The 22,110-nt window shown below is 37.7% G+C and overlaps 1 protein-coding gene across 1 annotated transcript; it reads left to right on the plus strand.

Moving 5' to 3' along the window:
- The first annotated feature begins 2,776 nt into the window (after positions 1 to 2,776).
- Positions 2,777 to 21,267, plus strand: LOC149262420 (ATP synthase epsilon chain). Its single transcript, XM_089424495.1, has 2 exons — positions 2,777 to 3,144; positions 21,022 to 21,267. Exons 1-2 carry the CDS (start codon positions 2,940 to 2,942, stop codon positions 21,048 to 21,050), a joined length of 234 nt encoding a protein of 77 aa, XP_089280621.1. The 5' UTR covers positions 2,777 to 2,939; the 3' UTR covers positions 21,051 to 21,267.
- Positions 21,268 to 22,110: the final 843 nt, after the last annotated feature.

Below are 22,110 nucleotides of genomic sequence, written 5' to 3' on the forward strand. Positions count from 1 at the left end.
GGGCGACTTCAACATCATGAAATGATTGGAAGAAGAAAAACGAGGCTTGCGTTGATTGGACTCTGATTCCCAACTTTTCTTTGACCTCGCACAACACCTGCAAATGAGAAATGTGGATACTATAAATGGGATATTTACTTGGAATAATAGAAAAGGTGGGGGCCCTAAAATCATTTCCATACTAGATAGATTCGTGGTATCCAAAGCTGTTTGAGTTAAAGACATCTTCATGGAGGCATCAATCCTTCCCTATCATGGATCAAATCATTGGCGAGTAAGCCTAGAAGCAAACATTAAAGAAATCCCCAAAAACATACTCTTTTGCTTTGAAATATTGTTTCTTAAGGATCCTCCCTTCTTAGAAAAAGCCAAAAAATGGTGGTAGGAAGCCACTCCTTGAGCAAGCTCAATTATGCGCAAGAACTGCACATCACAAATGTGGATACTATAAATGGATATTTACTTGGAATAATAGAAAAGGTGCCCACCCTAAAATCATTTACATACTAGATAGATTTGTGGTCTCGAAAACTGTTTGAGTCAAAGATATCTTCATGGAGGCCTCAATCATTCCTTGTCATGGATCAAGTCATTGGCTAGTAAGCCTTAAAGCAAGCATTAAAGGAATCCCCCAAAGCATACCCTTTTGCTTTGAAAGCTTTTTTTTCAAGGATCCTTCCTTCTTGGAAGAAGCCCAAGAATGGTGGTAGGAAGCTACTCCTCGATCACGCTCAATTATGCGCAAGACCTGCACATCACATATGTGGATTCTATAAATGGGATATTTACTTGGAATAATAGAAAATGTGGTCGCCCTAAAATCATTTCCATAGTAGATATATTTGTGATCTCGAAAGCTGTTTGAGTCAAAGACATATTCATGGAGGCCTCAATCCTTCCATGTCATGGATCAAATCATTGGCTAGTAAGCCTAGAAGCAAACATTAAAGAAATCCCCAAAAATATACCCTTTTGCTTTGAAAGTTTTTTGCTTAGGGATCCTTCGTTCTTAGAAAAATCCCAACAATGGTGGTAGGAAGCCACTCCTCGACTAGGCTCAATTGTGCACCAATTCTAGTAGAAACTCATGTTCTTAAAATCTCAAATAAAAAAATGGAATAAAGAAGAGGTTGGGAACATCCACCAAATCAAATAAGAGATAGAGGATTGCATGGAACATGTTCAACAACACATTATTATTGAAGGTCGATCTGACAAATTAGTTGAGGAAGAAATGAGCTTCTCATTCAATTAGAAGAAGGTTGCATTTAGGACAAAATTATCTAGCACCAAAAATGTCGCATAATATGGCTTAAGGAGGGGGAAAAACTACAGATTTTTTCACAAATCCATGATTAAGCACTGCCATCACAACCTAATCTTCTTGCTTCAAGGCACTACAGGGTATAAGCACATGGACCACGAAGAGTTGGAAGGAGAATTAGTTGGTTAAATTATTTGTAATAAATCAAATAAATTTAAAGTCACTTTTATAATATAAATACTATTTGGTTAATTGACCAAGGTTACAACTCATATTTACTATGACAAAATGAAGGACCAATAAGTATGGCCACCATGTATAACATAACAAATGCGTCCAATAATGGGGAGTTGGGAAAGTGTATGTAAATAATATTTACATTTTTCCTTAATAATCAATTTTGTTGTGTCAAAAAGACCTCTACTTACTTCAAGATCAACTAATATCCTCACAATTCACTTATCTTTCATTGACAAAGCTATCATCGACGAGAATAATTTTTCCGAGGTTGTTTTCAATTATGCATAAATCTTGAATAGTCGAGGGTTCCATGGGGACTCCAATAAGTTTTATCCATATTGGGGTGTCTAACATGGTCTCATCCCTAGCATAAAAAAACAGTGGCAAAGTTTCATAGACAAATAATAGCTGCATCTTCTTTACTGCAGAAGGCAAAACCAATGCATCCCTCTTGATACTATGTGAACTACTAGTATATAGCCTAAACTTGAACCTCAACTCTACTTTATCTATCTTTAAAAGGTAGTCCATCCCTACCCTCTTGTTAATAAAATTTCGTGCCAAAGTGCATCCTGAAAGGTCAAGGATTTTATTGACAGCAATATATTCCCCCACAACAAAGAACACATCCTTCCTCAACTTCTAATGACCTTACATCATTTCTACTTATAATGAACCGAAAACCTTTCTTAGAGGCCAAGCAAACCACATGTTCCTTCTACACTCCTTCAACATCACCTTTTGTCATCAGGTGTGGAGGGTTCAAGCACGCACGAGAGTGTTTGCTTTTCTACACATTTAATCTCAAATTGGTGGAATTGGTTGGAGACAATACACCCATAGCCATGGCCTACTTAGGAGGGCCCTTATAATTGTCTAAAACTTGATAATATTAAGCATTTGTACCACCAATCTTATCACTACTCATGCCATTTGACCAACTCAAAAACCCCTTATCTTCACATTGTCTAAAATATATAAAAGTATGCTTAACCATATGAAAAATCATATTATTATTTTATCCATAAATCCTATTCAAATAATCTTCTATTATTTATTCAGAAACCAATTAAAAAACATATTTTTGTTTAAACAACATATCATTATCATTTACTTCGGCGTTTCCTATTCTACATAATGTTGAATTCTCTAAACACCCCTCGACACTCTTCATACTAATAATGCCAGGACAATAAAGCGTGGGTATGGTATCATTAACCTTTTGAATGAAAATAAAAGAAAACACAAAGTTCTCCACGGAACATTGGAATCCTCCATTAGATGCTGTTGGAGACCTTAGGAGCCCTGGGTCCATCACATGACCAAGGCGTATGCGTTGGAGGGTTTATAATCTGTGGAACGACTGACGCACGAGGGTTAAAGAGAAGGCACCGCAAAGTGGTAACGTGTATAGACACAGAGAGAATAGAGTAGAATGGCTTCTGCAGTGGGATCTACGGCGGCGACGGCAGCAGCCCCCTTCTGGAGGACAGCGGGACTGACCTACGTTGCCTATGCCAACTTATGCGCTTCCATGCTCAGAGGTTGCCTGAAGGAGCCCTACAAATCTGATGCCATCACGCGCGAGAAGGTTCATTATACTGTCACGAAGTGGGTCGAGGGAAAACCAGAAAAACCAGGTACCCACCATTTCTTTCAACGTACTCTGGCTTGAACTATTTTAATCAAAGCCCCATTGGATTATATAGATCAGATGCAATCCCCTTTCTTTTTAAACAAACCCCCATTTGGATGCCACTCTTTCAAATTTCAATACCAACAAGAGATTAATCTGAGATCCATCAGCAGGACTTGACCAAGATTACTGTAGGTTTCAATGTACTAGCATATATTGTAAATGGCTTCAGGATTTAGGTTAGTTGACCTAGAATTACTATTTCTGATACAATGATTCCGATTATCACCGTGCAATAAATATGCCCTCCCCATTTCTGGAATGTAGCTAGCTTACAGGCTACGGCACTCTCAAAAGAGCCCTATAGCTGATAAATCGCGGGTGGGATATCTATTTTGTCAAATTTGACCGGGATTTGAACTTGACCCCTGACCGCTTGCACAAGCGAAACTGCCCACAAGGACAAAACTTGTCTATAATGAATTTGAACCTTGGTGGGGTATAAATTATCCCCGCTTTACCATTGAACCAAAATCCACTGACCCAATCATGATCTTGATCATGATTTTGAACTTGAGCCTAACCGCTTGTTGGTGGCGTATGGAACATCCGCGCTTTACCATAAAACCAAAACGATTTAATATGCTTTGTGTCAGTAATAGAATTCTGAGCTTTGGTGAGGGAATGTGTCATGTATTCACACAATACATGAGCACTGCGCAGTTTCATCTTCAAGTGTGTTGAATCACCAACTCCTCAAGATAACCATAGGTTTAAACTTTATTTAAATCAACGTTGTGTTCGTATATGAGATCAGACATACGTATAGTTATTGTGATCAACCTTTTTGCTTATGTTAGATACAAATCAAAGCATTACATTTTGTTGTATCAGACACCCATGCCAGTAACCAGCCACAAACCCATAATTAAACCATTCACAAGACAAAAGGGACCCACTTAACATTTTGGGCTATTGACTGAACATTTATGATCATTCTAGCATAGATCCAACTCAACCCCAGATCTATTAGGCAGCAAGAGGGCTCAAAGACAATGTACATGCAACCTTAGACCTAGTTAAAAAAAGGCTGAGTTAAGATGGATCTATGCTAATTTTATTGACAATTTTTGTTTGTCTAAATTCACGGTCAGACATCAAGCTTTTTCCATTGTAATTTAATAGCTTTACATATGGTACATGCCGTAATATGTCTCTTCCACCTTGGGTTGTAGTGCACCTTGTTTTTCTTGGTGAAACCAGAGTGCAGGGAGGATGCTAACGGCATCAACCTAACGATTTGCATTCAAAAGACTGTATATGGTTTATATTGTGTTTTATGAACACATGCTGAGAATGTTGTTATCATAACAAAAACAGAAATGACAAAAGAACAAAAATGCGGACTACAAAGATTTGCTTTAAATGTTCAAAAAATTAACATTATAAAATTGAAAGGTAGAAATCAGAGATGTGTCTAGTTCAAGGGTAGATAAACTGTCATGAACTTATAACCAGATTTTGTTCATTTCACACAGCACTTAGTGAGAGTTTCCTGTTAAGGTTAAAATCAACTAATATTGAGTAAATCCTATCGATTTTAGTGGTCCTTTTAAGCAGCTCCCCTGGTACCTTGCTTTTTTTTGCTTTTCTTCACTTTATTGTTAATTATCAGCCTATGCAAAATGGATTTTAGATTCTAACAGAAATGTTGTTGTAAAACATAAAACTTTTTGTCATTCATCAAATTGATCTTTAAGGGTATTTTGCACAAATTTATGCATAAGTTATAGTAAATGAGCCAGAGTACATTTTTTTGCACTGACAATATATATGCACAATCAGAGCATTTTATAAAAAGATGGGTGACACTGACACCTATGCCACCACCATAGAGTCATGAATGCAAAATTTCTTTGAGAAACTCAAAACTATCACAATCTAAAAAATCGGGCATTAATTGTCAAGGGTTCATAGCTTGAGTGGTTGGGTGGACTGTTTGTTCTTCACCCCACCCAAGTTCAATATCCACAAATGACATGTTGGTTCGTTGTGATAAGGCTAGAAGAGTAGATGTTCTGTCGCGATTGGGATCACCCTTGTGGGTGTGTATTTGGACGTCTTGGTGCTTGCTAAGTGTTAAGTTTCCTTCTAGTTGTTGACTTGCGGGTTGTTGGGACTAGCCTAGGGGTTATAGTGGCAGCCACCGACTTTGAACTTGGGCCTCACACAGGTAATCCGAACGAGTTATTGATTCCTCTAGATCCAAAAAAAGTGGGGCACTAGTTATAAGATCCATGACAAGAATTGTCTACAACTAACTAGGATCAAATCATTGGATTTAGATGCCAAAATATATGTTGATTACTAGAATTAAAGTCTACCTTGAAATCAACATCATAATTGAACAATCACATGCATTGGACCTCCTATACTTGCAAAATCTGAGTGTCATCACCATTATGCGTCAACACTGACGTATTGCTCCAAGAGGTTCATCCATCACCAAGTGCCCCATCCATTGTTCGCCTCCTTTTGAGGCTTGGGCATGTCAAAAATGGATAGGGGCATGGAATGGATTTTGTCATCCAAAGATAGATGTGGAAATTCATTGTGATAGTCTCGTGGCCAAATTTGTTATCTTTCTTGCCTCTCTTAGACTTGCCTATTAGCTTGGTGATGAGGTGGGTGATGTCGTAACCCTAATGCAACTTTTGTAATGGCATTGGTGATTGTGATTGTGAATGGTTCATTGAGGTCTTGTGCATCGTACAGTGTTCAACCCCAATACTCCAAAAGCTAGTATAGGTACTCTAAGTCCAAAGAAACTTTCTACTTGAGCTTGGATTTGCAAAGAAATGTTAAGGATAATTGAAGATTTATTAGCGTAGGGAAATGCTCAACCCCTCCTTGTGCACTTGAACTTAATAGCATTACAAGCCTTCCATAAGTGTTTTTTTTTTTGGTTTTTTTTTGCTCCAAGTAAAAATAAAGATTGATGATCCAAACTCTCCTATCACCCACTAGGGTCACTTTCCAAGTAAGTTGATTGTAAGAAACTTGAACACATAACATGTTGTCCCAATCCATGTCGTCTTAGCCTTTATTTGTAGCCAAAACAAATATTGAAAGATTCTTAGGCTCTGCTGGTGCTTTGTAGATGGTTTGTAATGTGTAATCCAAAGATAGATGTGGAAATTCATTGTTATAGCCTCGTGGCCAAATTTGTTATCTTTCTCGCCTCTCTTAGACTTGCCTATTAGCTTGGTGATGAGGTGAGTGATGTCGTAACCCTAACGCAAATTTTGTAATGGCGTTGGTGATTGTGATTGTGAATGGTTCATTGAGTTCTTGTGCATCGTACATAGTGTTCCACCCCAATACTCCAAAAGCTAGTATAGGTACTCTAAGTACAAAGAAACTTTCTACCTGAGCTTGGATTTGCAAAGAAAGGTTAAGCATAATTGAATATTTATTAGCGTAGGAAAATGCTCAACCCCTCTTTGTGCACTTGAACTTAATAGCATTACAAGCCTTCCATAATTGTTTTTTTTTTTGGTTTTTTTTGCTCGAAGTAAAAATAAAGATCGGTGATCCAAACTCTCCTATCACCCACTAGGGTCACTTTCCAAGTAAGTTGATTGTAAGAAACTTGAACACACAACATGTTGTCCCAATCCATGTCGTCTTAGCCTTTATATGTATTCAAAACAAATCATTGAGATATTCTTAGGCTCTGCTAGTGCTTTTAGATGGTTTGCAATGTGTAATCCATGTAGTGAATTTAGAATCAAGTTTTTGAATTTTGTTGAAGTTTGTATCTGACTTTGGAATTTGATTGAGACATTTATAACCAATAGCATATTTGGTTTATACAAATGAATTTTTAAAGATCTGAAGCTATTCCTTCCACACTCCAATTATAAAAGACAAAGTATTAAGAATGAGCCTTTGGAATTTTCTTAAGAACCAACTTATATGGATTTCTTAGCTTGAAGATTTGCATAAATTGAACCTAGAGAATCCAATCTTGTTAATTTTAGGCATGTTCTATGCTTAGAGCAATTTATTTCAATTTTCACAGTTAGCTCAATATCTTTTCCAGATTAGCAATCACATCAGCATTAAAGTAAGCTGCAAATGGAACATAAACATAAATCGCAAAAGACAAGCCGAGACAAGAGGACACAAGATGTGGCGCTAGCTAGGGACAAAGTTACAAACCCCAATGTGGGAAGACCCTTGATCAATTCTTCTTATTTGTTCTTCAATAGTTCAACAGAGAGAGAGATAATACATTTACAACAGAAGTCAACACTTTGACTTATCTAGATAAGAGCATAGATCATCTCTAAGAAGATGATACATGAGATCAGTTGAAGACATGCTACTTCAACTGATTCTCTAAGGTGACTCCTTCACCTATCGTTGTGCTGCATTTCGTCATCATGCTGCACCTCACTGTGCTGCACCAGGCTGCACTCATCATCACTATGCTGCATCTCATCATGCTTCATTAATCATGACTGTACCCATCACTGTACTGCATTATGTGCCATTTCTACACCATGTTGCCGTACTGACCTATGCTCTGGCTGCACCTTGATTGCTTGTTGTCCCTTGCTTGCTTGTTGTCCCTAGCATGCTTGTTTTCCTTAGCATGCTTGCTGTTGCATGCTAGCTGTAACATTGCATGTTTGGTGTATTTGTTGCTAAGTACCATACAATTGTCCCAATGTTAGTTAGTTGTCCCTTGCATGCTGCTCTCCTTCGGAGAGAGATGCTCTGGTAGTTCCGGCAGTTCCCGACAGTTTCGGCTATTCCCTGCAGATCCGGCAATTCCGGCTGTTCCCGGCAGTTCCGGCAATTCTGGCAGTTCCGACAATTTCAGCAATCGACTGTTCTCGCCAGTTCCGGCTTCTGCCCTCTGTGTCAGCTTCCCGGCAGTTCTCGGCAGTTCCGGTTATTCCCGACAGTTCCCGCTGTTCCCGGCAGTTCCCGGCAGTTCCGGCTGTTCCCTGCAGTTCCGGCTTCTGCCCTCTAGATTAGGGCAGCGTTATCCCTTACGATCTCTCCTCCTACTAAAACCCTAAGACAAGTAGAGAAGAAGAGATCCCAAGTGTGTTGAAATGACTTGAAGGCCACCTCTTTTTATACTAAAATGTTGAGCACAAGTGGGGTTTATTTGGTCGCTGGCCGACCTTGACAAATTGTCCCATAACACAAATAAATTCATATCTCCATGAATACTTATCAAAATCGGATGATCTTTAGATCAATCTTACACCTCTCGATGAGAGGGATCCAAGAAAAATATCAGCTTCCATTAATAAGATGACCCACATGGAGTTTGGCCCTAGTTGCCAATTTTAACAAATCTCTACTTTGTGAGGAAAATATGCCTTGTAGGGTTCTAATGCCTTTTTGAAACAATTGTAGTAGAGAGAACCATGAGATTTCTGCTTGCCCTTACCAAGGAAAACAATAGACCATTATAGGGAGTGATTATTTATTATTATTTTAAATCCCGTCTTTGACTTGGTCCTTTTTCGATTGCACACAAGGTTTACCGTTTAATGGTTTCCTATGTCTTCCAACTAATTTTAACTACAAAAAATCTTTTTATTTTAACCAAGGTTGAGGTAATGTGAAGTGTTTGCAAAATGAATGCTTGCCAACAATATTTGTTGTAAGGTGTGTTAGATCTAACATAAGATGTAGTAGAAGATTAAGAGCTTCTTCCCCTTAGAATAACCAGATAAATCATTTAGCATAAAGGGCTAGGGCTTGATTTTGCACATTGAAGACACCCAAATCTCCCTATTGGTAAAGGTTTTGATATAGGTTCCAACTAACTTTTCGATCTAGCATTTTCCATGATCTAAAGGGTTCAATAGAGGTTCTAGCTAACTTTTCGCTCTAGCACATACTAGGATTGAGGAAGGTCAACATGATGAGTAATATACATGTGTTTGCAAGCACCTGGCTGTAGATTTAGTATTGGGCTACTAATGAGAGAGACTTGGGGGACACTTGGTCACTTTCTACACATTCCTATTCATGATTGACTCGCAAATCTCCTCAGGGGAGGGTCAAAGGACAAAAGGAACACTTATAAACTTAAAAGGTCTAGCTTGGCTAGATCCAAATCCAACTTGTGTTTTCTAGCCAATTCAATAACATGACACTGCTCTCATAATAGCATGACCTTCTTTCAGTTAATGTTGGACCTCAAAGCCAAGTGAAATGTGTCTAGACATCAATTGGAGTTTTTGCAGGAAGTCTCATCCTTCTTAACTGATTGGGAGGAGTCATCAACAAAAGACCACTTGATCAATTTTTCATCCTCCCTACCTAGGAGAGGGATTCCCTAGATGGCTTCCAAACTAATGTCTCTTTGAAGAAAATAGCCTAAAGCTTTTGTAGCCATGACATACAACACTGACACCAAAGGGCATTCTTGTCTATTTAATTAAAAAGAACCAATCTCTTAAGAATTGAAACCATTGATAATGTGGCTAGTGGATGTGTTTCTGAAGATAATGTCAACAACTCAGAGATTGGGTGGACCCTAAGGCTTATAACTTAACGATGGTGAATGATAACCCCACACAATGATAGGGCTTCGTGGAATCTGTTTTTAGGAACACAAGTGTTTGTCTTGTTTCTCGAACCTAAGTTGCATGATATGGGGAAACGAAAACACGTATCTAAAATGGAAACGCACGTAAACATGACCCCTCAAAATTTAGGAAATAGGGAAATATGATATATATATATATATATATATATATATATATATATATATATATCTATATATATATATAGTGTTATTTTAGAAAATATATTGAAACTTTGAAACTCAATGATGGTTGTGGCTGCTCAAAAACACCACAAAACAACCAAAAACTATGGTTGTAGCTGCCCAAAAGATCACAAAACAACAACAATGATGGCTATGGCAACCTAATAATTTGAATCCTCTTTTGTCGAAGTCACCTTGCTGAAATCCTCCTCACTGAAATCACCCTTGCTCAAGCCTCAAACAATGTGAGGAGAAAGGAAAGGGACATCCTCTTTTAAACAAATCTTCTACTTCTAGAAGCTTCTAGAGATTTCCAAAAAAAATTATTAAAACCTCATCACTAAAAGAAATTGATTTTCAATCACATAAAAGTGAATTTTAGTTGGCCCAATGCCAAAAATAAGCTACACAAATGTGCTATATGACACCACACTTGTTATACTAACGCTGAAATGCAATGTATGGCACTTGAAAATTAAAAAATGTGAAACATGTTTTAGGTGCATTTCAACCATGTTTTTGGGTTTTTATATTGAAACAACTAGTACATGGGATGGCAGTTAATGTTCCTTTCAATATCTTATTATTGGGTTAGCCTTACCCCCTTTGTCGTAGATATAGAGATAAATATCTCCTAGTTGTTAATTGTTAGTGCCCTAGAGAAGGCTTTAGTCGGCCTATTACCAATACGATCTAGTGTAAACAATCTTGAGTTTTAACTCCCTTCACTCTCCTCACCTTCATAGTTTGAAGGTTATGTCATAGCCTGGCTACTCAGGCTTCAAACTTGTTATCAAATGAGCTTGGTTGCAACCTCTTTCTAATGCACTTGAGCTCTATTTTGGTTGCTCATGTCTTTTTTTCTTTCTTTAAATCTCATGGTTGAAATGTCTCTCCCAAAGCTAGACATAAAAGTGAAAGTCCTAACAACATCATTTTTACACCATTGAATCCAACCCTCATTTCCTTGAGAGTAAAAATAAGGTTCCAAATGATTTGATTATCAAATGAACAATTAGGGCTTCATGGATGTGAAACATTGAGAAGGTAGTGAGACCCCGACATGCACAACCTATTATTGCCCCACACGATATTGAAGATAAATAAGATGAGATACTTTTACTAATGTCCAACAAGTGACCACAAAAGCAGATCAATGTGACTAAAAGTCAAAGATGCATCCGTTGTGAATACTATGTGGGAGTGCTATAGCAAATCCTAGATAATGGTAAAAGAAAGAGAAAAAGGCGATAATCAGGCAATTCATTGATAATTAGATAATGTTGCTTCAACCAACACAGGGACATGCTTGGCATTGTGGTAGTTGCAAGCAAAACTGTTTTGGTTAGTAGCCATGACTTTATCAAGTTGCTTGGAGATTCTTTCCTTCCCTTTCCTAAAATTCGACCTAGTGAACCAAAGGTTGAAACAATCACTGTTTTTGTAGACATTCGTGTTGTATAACCATCAACTTGAGTAGAGGATAAACTTTGTTTCCCTTTCCTCAATGCACCACCAGTGAGGGAGGAGGCCTTCTTTGGCTTGATTAGACTTTATCATGTTGAAACCACTACATGCTTAAGCAAACAATTGGGGTTTTAGAGATGAAAAACATTGAGAAGGTACTGAAACCCTGAGACGTAGAACTTATTATTGCCCCAAATGATATTGAAGACAATTCATTTATAATCAGACAATGTCACTTCAACCAACACATAAACATGCTTGGAGCGGTGGCAGTTGGAAGCAAAAATGTTTTGTTTTGAATGCATGTCTCTATCAAATTGGCTGAAGACTCTTTCCCTTCCTTTCTTAAAACTTGACCAAATGAACCAAAGGTCAAAACACATTTTTTTTTTTTTTACGTTTGGGTTGTATTACCATAAACTTGAGTAGAGGATAAGCAATGTTTTTCTTTCCTTAGTGCACCATCAGTGAGGGAGGAGACCTTCCTTGTCCTCATGAGACATAATGATGTTGAAATCACTATATTTTAATTGGTTAATGTCAATGAACTTGTTGTCCATTCAATGCCCAAAGGCTGCATGGTTTGAAGCATTGATATTGGCCATCTCCATAGTATGGTCATCAAGGTTCAACAAATTCCATATCAGCATTGGGGTTGGATTGTCACCTTAATCAAAGAGACACATGAAACAAGCTTGGATGGCAAAAATGTTGCTACACCATTTTTTCCTTGCATGTTGATAAAAATGTCCAGACACTTGTCTGAATAGAAATGAGAAAGGTCTTTAGTAGAAAAGCTAGAATTTTGACTTCCTTTAGGCAAACTTAATCTATGCTTTGGATATAATGGCATAATTGTTTGATTGTGCCCTTTCTACAGGGCTCAAAGACCCTCCGAGCACTTCATTAGAAAACTTTGATTGTTCCCGCTTTGCTTCTGCTGTGATAGCTAGTGTCTATCCTGTCTACCTCCTTAAGAATTTAAAATCAGTTGAAGAGTCAAGGTTTGCACAAGTGGGAAAAAATCATGTAGAATCTTTGATATTCGAGGTGGGGCTTCCCATGTTGTGTTTATGCGTCTGCTTATGGATGCAAGTGATGTGGAGGTGATTTGGAAAGCCTAACGACATTTGGATGAGCTTGTGCTCCTCAAGAGCTTGAGGCAACAACCTTTGGTGAAATTAGATCAAATTGCATGTGACTTATGGGCCTTGCAAAGCTAGCTTTACGTTAAGAGGCAATTTAAGGTTGGGTTTGATTCTTGAGGGGGCCATTTTGTACTACAACCTTCTTTCTGACCAAAGTCCAATTGTCTATGGCTTCAAGGGTTGTAGCAACTTGAGTTTCTAAGCTAGCTTGTTGGTTGGTTGGTGATGAAGGGTTTTTGCCATTTGGCTATAAGGGAATAGTCATTAACTTGGTGATGAGAACTTCCATTGAAAAGATAGGTATTCTAGAGATGTTAATGTAGGGCAACGAGTAATGAATAATGTTATCATGGACTTGAATATCAATATATTCGTTCAACTTATTTGATAGGTTGATTTGCACATAGATTCTTGTTTTGGGCCACGATTTAAATGAATTTCCCTGTGCACTGTGCTAGCTTATTTAAAAAGTCCCAAAAGTGTATTGATAGAGATTTGGGATATCAACTCAATTGAGGTAGTGAAGCTCAGCATAATTCTGTGTCAAGAAATTCTCAATCCAATGGGAGAACACACATTAACACATTAAAAAGTGTTGAATATTGATTTTGCACATTTGACATGGCAGGGAGTATACAACATGGGCATTAAATTGAAATGCCCTAATGACCATTTTAACATCATTTTACTGGGTCTAACAGTTAAGAACATGTGTTTTATCCTTGTGGTCATAGGTCTAAATTTGGAGAGGGGTAGGGTATGTACACCTCTGTGTTGAAAAAGTTGGCATGGGCAAAAAATCAAAGGGTCTTCAAAAACATCGTTTTGGAAAAATCAGCGAAAAAATTGAAAAACCACGATAAACATTAAGAAATGCAAAATATATTCATTTTTTTTCTTTAGTTTTTAAAACATATAAAGCAACAACATCAAATAAGCACATTGGCACATAAATATGAAGAAAGCACTGATGTATATGATGTAGTGGATGCCAAATAAAAATGATACATCAAAGATGATACTAAATCTGACTGAACTTTGATAATTGTCCAATCAAGGATTCCAATGTGGAGAGCCAGTATAAAATAACATCACATAATAAATGTATCTCATCATCGTGAGTTATATGTACAATGGAAAAAGAAGCAAAACTAGCAGCTAGCTATCTGAGATCAGTGCCTCTCCCCCTTTTAGGAGAAAAGATGATGGGTTGTTTGCTAGGCTTGCCCCTAATAGTAGAAGGCCCTGGCCTTGCACCAAATGTCAGACAATGACTGATGGGTATAGAATTGTGCTCTCCAATATCAGTAGAAGGTGGTGCTGATGTCGACACATTGTCCTCCTCCTCTTGTTGTTGTTGCTCCCCTTCCTCCTCTTGTTGCCCCTGCCGTTTTACCAATGTTATCAGAACCGAACCGGTGATCGAACTGAAAAACTGGGTGGACCGGGAACCGGTAAAAAACCGGAAAACAAATCTTTTTACCAAAAACACATAAAACATTCATATTTTAAAGAAACACATATATATTCATGTGCGGATTGAATCCAAACCATTTATACACAAATATGCAAAAGTGTTCATTTACATAGCATGTAAGGGTGTGCACATAACCAAAATAGTATCGAGTGCAATCCATCTCTGAACCGAAAATACATCAACAAATAGGCTCTTGATGGCCTCTAGCATCTAAAAAAAATCATGCTACAACAAATGCCTACATATCGTCAAAATCATTGCCTATATTGGTCTTCGCCAACAATATAACCATTTAGGCATTAAAATAAGATAGAAAAAATGTAGCATGTCATGTCAAGATTTTGTTTGAGTGATGGGTACATTTTTAGTAGAGTCATGATAGAGGAGTTCGACAACCAATGCCACTATCGTCAAAGTACATAGAGGGCTTGTTGCTCTTTTTTAAATACTAGTTCCATACCCTCGTACATGACAAAATCCAGAGGAAACGTTGCATTCCCCCCAATTTTGAAACCCTGAAAAACTGTTAAGTCTGATGGATTTTGAGTGAAATCTAAAATTCTACTTTCTCCATATGAAATCCAATGAGGTTGGAATCACTCTCAAACATCCCGAGTTATTTCATGGTAATGTTAAACATTTAAGTAAAAGGATGAAAATGAAAATTTAAGGAAAATGTCACTTTTACTTTAAGAATTTAACATTATCATGAATTGCATAGCAATACTAGGGCCATAGGCTTGAATATTAGGCTAGCCTAGGGGAGGGTAAGAAATGGGCCAACCAACTAAAAAATAAAAAAATAAAAAAAAGCAAATTTTTGCACGGAACCGGTTCTGAACCGTCCGGTTCAGAGGCCCAATTTGGATCGGTTTTGGGCCGAAAACGGCCGGACCGGCCTGTTCTGATAACATTGAGTTGTACTACTATTGGTTCGTCCTCTAACCATGTAGGTGACTCATCCATGATGGAAAGCTCGGACTCCACCCTCCACTTAAACAATACATCAAGTCTAAAGAAATGACATCCACATTCGGTGATCTCTCCATTTGCTCCATCCATAGTTGGATATTGTAATGGACATACACCAAGCCATTAAGGCATAAGAACTCCAACCTATAAGAGTGTCATAAATTTTTTTATGTCTGGACTCTCGAGGGTCATAAATTACAATAAATATAATTGCTCACTTAAAGTTCAAAGTTATAACTTGTTGCTCTTCTTTGAGTGTATTTTTTCAAATACATTCCAATTGCAGTCACACTTGGAAGCGCTTCAGGTCTGACTAAGGATTCTAATGGCGATTTTTTGTAATTAAGGTATAAGAGCTCCAACCTATAAGGGTGTCATAAAAAAATTTATGTCCTGACTCTTGAGGGTCATAAATTACAATAAATATAATTGCTCACTTGATGTTCAAAGTTATAATCTGTTGCGCTTCACACCCTGAAGCGCTTCAGGTTTGACTAAGGATTCTAATGGCGAATATCTGTAAATTTGGTGTCCTTGCACCATAGTTTTGATACCAAGCATCTACAACAAAATAAAGAAAAGTTAAAACATAATTAAACTTCGAATAAAACATAATTGAATTTAAAAAATTTAGAGTTCTAAATTAGTAAATTCTAATGAAGCTTGATTTGTCACTTATGTGGCATCAAGGTGACCCTTTCACGAATGGCATCATCAAAGCCAAATAGTTCAGTACCATCCTGATACCTCTTTATCTCGCGATTGATTGTGTTGTGAATGTCGGGATCAGGTACCATCCTATGAAGACAAGTATGGAGCCCTTCCATTACCTTGACATTAAAATCAAAGTTGCATTTGTAGGAAAATGTAGGGTTGGAGAAAAGTGCTGCTACATGAATGAGTCAATGAAGCAGCCCTGTCCACCGATTATCAATCACTTCCCATAAAATCATGTGTTTATTAAACCTAGGGTACCCTTGTCCATGTAAGAAGCTCGAATAGTCTCTTTGGCCCTATCCTTGGCCTCATACAAATAAACGATTGCAGGGTTATCGCTATCGACCAATCTCAGAATTTGTACTCAAGGTTCACTAATTGAGAACACTTCTTCTACTACTTGTGAAAAGGAGTCATTATACACTAATTTAGCAATGGCTCTCCCATCCTCTCTCTTGCTGTATTTACAATCATGCCACTCATCACAAACAAACATTTGTTTGAATTGAAACTGACATTGAAGAAAAGATTGAAGAGTAATGAAGTTGGTGGCAAACTGTGTGATTGTAGGATGTTGCGACTCCCTGTTTCTGGTGTACCACGAGGTTAAGGACAAAAGCATGGTTATATGTGAACTTGGGGATGCTCCTAGCCATATCAATCACCTTTCTGATGAAGGAGAGTTTCCCCCGTATCCTCAAGAATCAAATGATACAATGCGCAATGCATGGAGTCCAGAACAATGAGTGGTGCCTGTCCATAAGCATCATACCAGCAGCCACATAATTAGCTGCGTTATCTGTTATGATTTGCATCACATTATGTAAACCAATCTCCTGGAGGAACCAATCTAACAGCTCACATATCAATGCTGCATGTTTTATATGTGCGGATGCATCCACCGATTTAATAAACATGGTACCTCTAGGACAATGCACCAAGAAATTTAGAAGGGTCCTACCCTTCCTATCTGTCCAGCCATTAGACATCACTGTGCATTTAGAGACCTCCCATGATTGTTTCAACTTCACCAATCTAGAGTTGATGTCATTCTTTTTCTGCTTGAAGGATTGCCCCCCACAACAATGACATCACAGATTGGCTACCAAAATGGATGTGATGCTAAGAGGTAAGTCACTCCAGAAAAGACACCTCCCAGAAACCTTGTCTGCTTTTTGCTTCTCCCTTTTTTTTAAACATATGTAGTGCTTTTGTACCTTGGGCCCATAACAACAATAGCATCACAGATTGACTGCCAAAATGGATGTGATGCTAAGAGGTAAGTCACTCCAGAAAAGCCACCTCCCCGAAACCTTGTCTGCTTCTTGCTTCTCCCTTTTTTTTTAATCTCTGACTTGATTGAATGTTGTGCCCCAAATCCGGTTTGTGGAACAAAAAATGATGACCTCTCAGTAGGTGAAGTTCTGGAGCCCCCCCCTCTATTCTCAGATAGCTCTGAAGATCTGTCTGCACGTTTGGCGCTGTTTGCAGCCTTTCTCTTCTCTCTTTTTGTCCTTTGCATAAATTGCATCATGTGCAGCTCTCATAACCTCTGTGCTAGATGAAGGACAAAGCCCAACATCATGCTTGGGGATTTTAGCCAAATGGTATTTCAACCAGTGAATCCCTCCTGTCATATGCAGCCCACACAATTTGCAATTCAGTATTTGCTGGTTTGTCCCACCTTCAGGTTCCCCATACTGCCAAAATGGGTCCAAGGGATTTGGCATATTTGCAGTGGAAATAGACAGGTTCAAAATTCAATCCTAGGGCACCAAAAACACAAAAAATGGCATTAAGACCCCATTACACCCATTACACAAAAAATAACAGCTTCATTTAAAAAAAAAAATTTAGAAATTGAAATTAGATTATTTGCAATGAAAAATGGCAATAAGAGTGTGCATGAAAAAGTTAAAAACTAAAATCAAGCTTGCTGCCCAAATATGGAAAAAACCCTTGCATTGTTTTGTGGGCATGAAAATCATAGCAAATGACCAAAAAAGAAGACGGAAAACATTGGTAGGCAAAGAGGCAAGCAAGCATATGCCTAAATATATGGAAAAAAATCATTAACATTGGGGTATTTAAGAACATACCTGTGAATGGAAGAATGGAAGATGAGAAGTCTGTCTAGCTTGATTTGGCAAATGATTTTGAACCTTTGACTCACAAAAAATTCTTTGCTGGTGATGATAATGGCTGTTTGGCCCTCAATCCCACCTTGAAAATCACCAGAAGCTCTTCTCCTCCTTTCTCCAACAGCAAAAGAAAAATCCAAATCTATCTTTAAAACCCCATGGCCGTGCTTTCTTTGTGATTTTTTGGGTCGTGACGCTTTTTTTATTTTTATTTTTTTGTTTCTACTTAAATTGTTGGTCTGGAAAAATTGTGACTTTTTCGTAATAATTTTTGCTGATTTTATCAACACTGGTCCCACAAACAAGGGGGCCTTATATGTCAATTTGACATTTGGCTAGGCTATGACCTTAAATTAAATGACTATATATATATATATATATATATATATATATATATATATATATATATATAACCATTGCCAGGTTCATTTTTTGTCCTCATCATTGAACTTCTATTTAAGGAAGTTCTAAAACCTGATTTTCATCGGGCATGTGACCCTAATCAAAACTTATATGGCATGCTAGTGTTTAGAGTTGACTAGGATTTTATGATAAGAAATCTATATTTTGACTCTTAAGAGTAATGTAATTTAGGATTGTGGGATCCTTGTTTGCTTGAGGCCCAAACAAACTAACATCCTAAAACCTGCAGATTGTACTAATTAAATTCATTTATGAAATCAAAAGACAACAAAGCATTAAACTATGTTTGCGTCTTACAGACTATGGCTTGTATTTTCAGCTAACATTTGTTGTTAGCTGAACAAATAGTTTGTTGTGTTCTACATCAAAATATTTGAATTTAGCAAATGTCTTTTTGCCTCTGAAAAAATATTGTAACTTCCGTTCAAGATGAAAAGAAAATACATTCTGTATTGTATATGCATTTAACAAGGCTATCAATCAAATAGGTCTTCAAGCATAGACAAAAAATTCCAGTACTGGGCTCTTATCTAGATTATAACCTGTTCCTAGAGTTCATACATATTCATAAACAGATCGTCTCAGCAAGATTGATATGATATCAAAAAACTATTACATATTCTGTTCGTAAACTGCTCAGCAAGCCCTTTATGAAACCAAATTACCACAGGCTTCTCACTTGAAGGCATGAAGAAAGTTCTGCTAAGGTTCCTAATAAACCATGAATGAGGGAGAACTAACTTTGGAATCAGGTGAAAAGAGAGCTGATCTTTCCAGGAATGATAGAGAATATTCATGTACTTGCCCATTCTTTGATTCTGGCACTTTCCAGACTCCATTGTCAAACTGTAATTCTTTCTTTGGAGAGAACATTTGTTTTAGTGTTGAGCTGTCTGTAGACACGAGGAAAGGAAATGGAGTTAAAACTAGTTTGCATTCTCTTGACATCTTGAAAAATGAAGCTCAAAATCATCCTCTACATCCCCTTCATCCAATTTTTAAGTTATAGCAATAATTGAAATTTACAAATGTTATCTATAAGTTCATGAAAATTAAAAAATTATTTGATCTTTTTAGCTTATACTTTCAGATAGCTTTGGACCATAGTATTCAAAACTGACGGGTTTGAACTGTAAACTGGTCAAACTGGCTGGTTCATTAGCAAAGGCCAATGGACTGGTTGAAAAACCAGTTTAACTTGCTCTCCTCACCGGTTTTTTGGTCAAAGCGGGCATAAACCGGCCGGTTTATTGCCAGGTTGGCCGTGGACCCCACGGAAAGTTGTTTCACAGTTTTTCAAGTGGTTTGAGGGAAACTAAGAGCTGTTTCCCTCCAACAACCCCTCTAAGCCTTTAAAAGGATTCCTCCCCTCTCATTTGCCTCACACATCTCATTTGGAGTTTTTGTGAGCTTCATTGTGAGCTTGGAGAGTGTTGAGTTTTTGCTGGAGTAGTGGAACAACAGAGAATTTGGGCTAAGTAGTAGCCACCATGACTCCACTTTCACATAGCTTTGGACCATAGTATTCAAAACCGACCTTTTTGAACCATAAACTGGTCAAACCGGCTGGTTCATTAGCAAAGGCCACTGGACCAGTTGAAAAACGGGGTTAACACGCTCTCTTCTCCGGTTTTTTGGTCAAACCAGGCATAAACCGGCCGGTTTATTGCCAGGCCGACTGCGGACCCCGCGGAAAGTTGTTTCACAGTTTTCCAAGTGGTTTTGAAGGAAACTGGGCGCTGTTTCCCTCCAACAACCCCTCTAAGCCTTTAAAAGGATGCCTCCCCTCTCATTTGCCTCACACATCTCATTTGGAGTTTTTGTGAGCTTCATTGTGAGCTTCATTGTGAGCTTGGAGAGTGTTGAGTTTTTGCTGGAGTAGTGGAACAACAGAGAATTTGGGCTAAGTAGCAGCCACCATGACTCCAAAAGTCAAGGATACAGCATGGGCTTATCGTGATATGATTGATGGACTAATGATCTGCAAATTTTGCCAAAAATCTATTGAAGGAGGGGGTATTAACAGGTTCAAGCAACACTTGGATGGGATAGGAGGCCATGTAAAGCCATGTAAAGCACCAAATGAAGTAATAGGGCATATTAGGGCAGAATACCTTCAGAAGTTTCAGACTCAAGTCACTCAAATAGCTGAGAAGTTTGTGACTCAAGCAGTTGAAAAGTTTGAGAATCACGACTCAACCAACTGAGTTTGATCATGATGAGAAATGATAGTGTTGATCACTAATATGTAGACTTGTAGTAGGCCAGTGGCCTCACATAGCTTGTAGCATTGTTTGTGGACTCTAGAGGCCATTTAGAGAGCATCATTGATTACATATTTTGTTGCTGATATGTATTGCATTCGGTGTTATTTTGATATATTCACCTTTACATGGTATATAGATGAACAAACTTTGCCTATTTTATCTCTATTGGTTAGGAATCATGGTTTTAAATCTTAAAAATAGGTTTTTTTTTTTTTTTCATTAAAAATTAATTATTTCATGTATTTTTTAAAAACCAGTTCATTGAAATCTAACCACTCCTGGTTTGACCGGTTCTGGTTTGAAACCTGGTTTATTAGGTGGACCGGTCCGGTCAGCAGTTCCGGTTTTGAATACTATGCTTTGGACTTTAATATCTCGATTTCTGTATGTTTAAGCCAATTTAGTTTCAGAATGTATGATATTTGTTTAGTAATCTCACAGTGTTTACGTTTGATGCTTTGCAGTCGCGCGAGATCTTCCTTCTCAGGACTGATGATCCATTTGCATTGCAGTTCAGTGAAAGGACTATTGTTTTGTTCTACATTTGAGATTCTAGCATATGATTTTAACTCTCATTGAGCTGTTTTCACTGTTGTCTTTGTTATACCTCTGGTATTAAATTTGACTCTTGCTTAGAGGATGTAATGCAGAAAGACGATGAAGGACAGACATTAAATAAGATTTAATACTGGACAAAATTTTAAATTCAACATCTTTTGAATGGATTTGCAGTGGGCATGGAAATTTGTATCTCTAATTATGTCTTTGTGCTTTTATGCTTGCATTGCCTTCTTTTCAGAATATCTTTTAAATGACACTGTTTATTTAGTGTGACCAAAAACTCTCACTAATGTAGATGTCATTGATCCCTGCAAATTTAATGTAGTGTTTTCTGGTACACCCTCTCTTTTCCACAGAATTGAAACTGTCTGGATTGGAGAGCTGAGATAGATGTTATGTTTCACTCTGATTCTTGATGCAAGAGTCCATCTACTGTTATTTGATAAACTAACAGTCAATCATACTGCCAGTTGTTTCTATAGGATAAGACGGTCAGATTCCATTCCTTCACTCTGTTAAATGCACATTTCTTATTCGAGTTTTTCACAAGTGTGATGTCCTTTTACATCTATTTTTCTGTGGCTTTGCCATCCCTTGTTTATGACTGTTCACCATCCACAATTTATGTTAAAGAGTTGATGCAGATATAATGAAGTATACTCAATTCCGTGGTTCTGTTAAATGCATGTTTCTTAGTGTAGCTTCTGATAAGGATGATGCTCTTTTGCTGTTATTTGTCTTTGGATTTGCCATCCCTTGTTTAATATATTTCTGTCTGAAAATTATGTTCCAGAGTTAATGGAGGTATAACTACGTTCATGGTTTTTACTTCATTGTTCTGATGAGCTGATTCCTCTGCTTTTGGGATGCATAATGAAGTATACTCAATTCCGTGGTTCTGTTAAATGCACATTTCTTAGAGTAGCTTCTGATAAGCATGACACCCTTTTACTGTTATTCGTCTGTGGATTTGCCATCCTTTGTTCAGTATT

The sequence above is a fragment of the Pinus tabuliformis genome, chromosome 6, assembly GCF_031772625.1.
Source record: "Pinus tabuliformis cultivar Carrire ecotype Pingquan chromosome 6, CPIR1, whole genome shotgun sequence".
Classification (NCBI taxonomy): domain Eukaryota; kingdom Viridiplantae; phylum Streptophyta; class Pinopsida; order Pinales; family Pinaceae; genus Pinus; species Pinus tabuliformis.

Excerpts from the sequence above, each read along its gene's own strand:
- LOC149262420 (XM_089424495.1), top strand. The coding sequence starts at position 2,940 with ATGGCTTCTGCAGTGGGATCTACGGCGGCGACGGCAGCAGCCCCCTTC. Across the intron at positions 3,145-21,021 it reads GGGAAAACCAGAAAAACCAG|TCGCGCGAGATCTTCCTTCT; the intron begins GTACCCACCATT and ends GATGCTTTGCAG.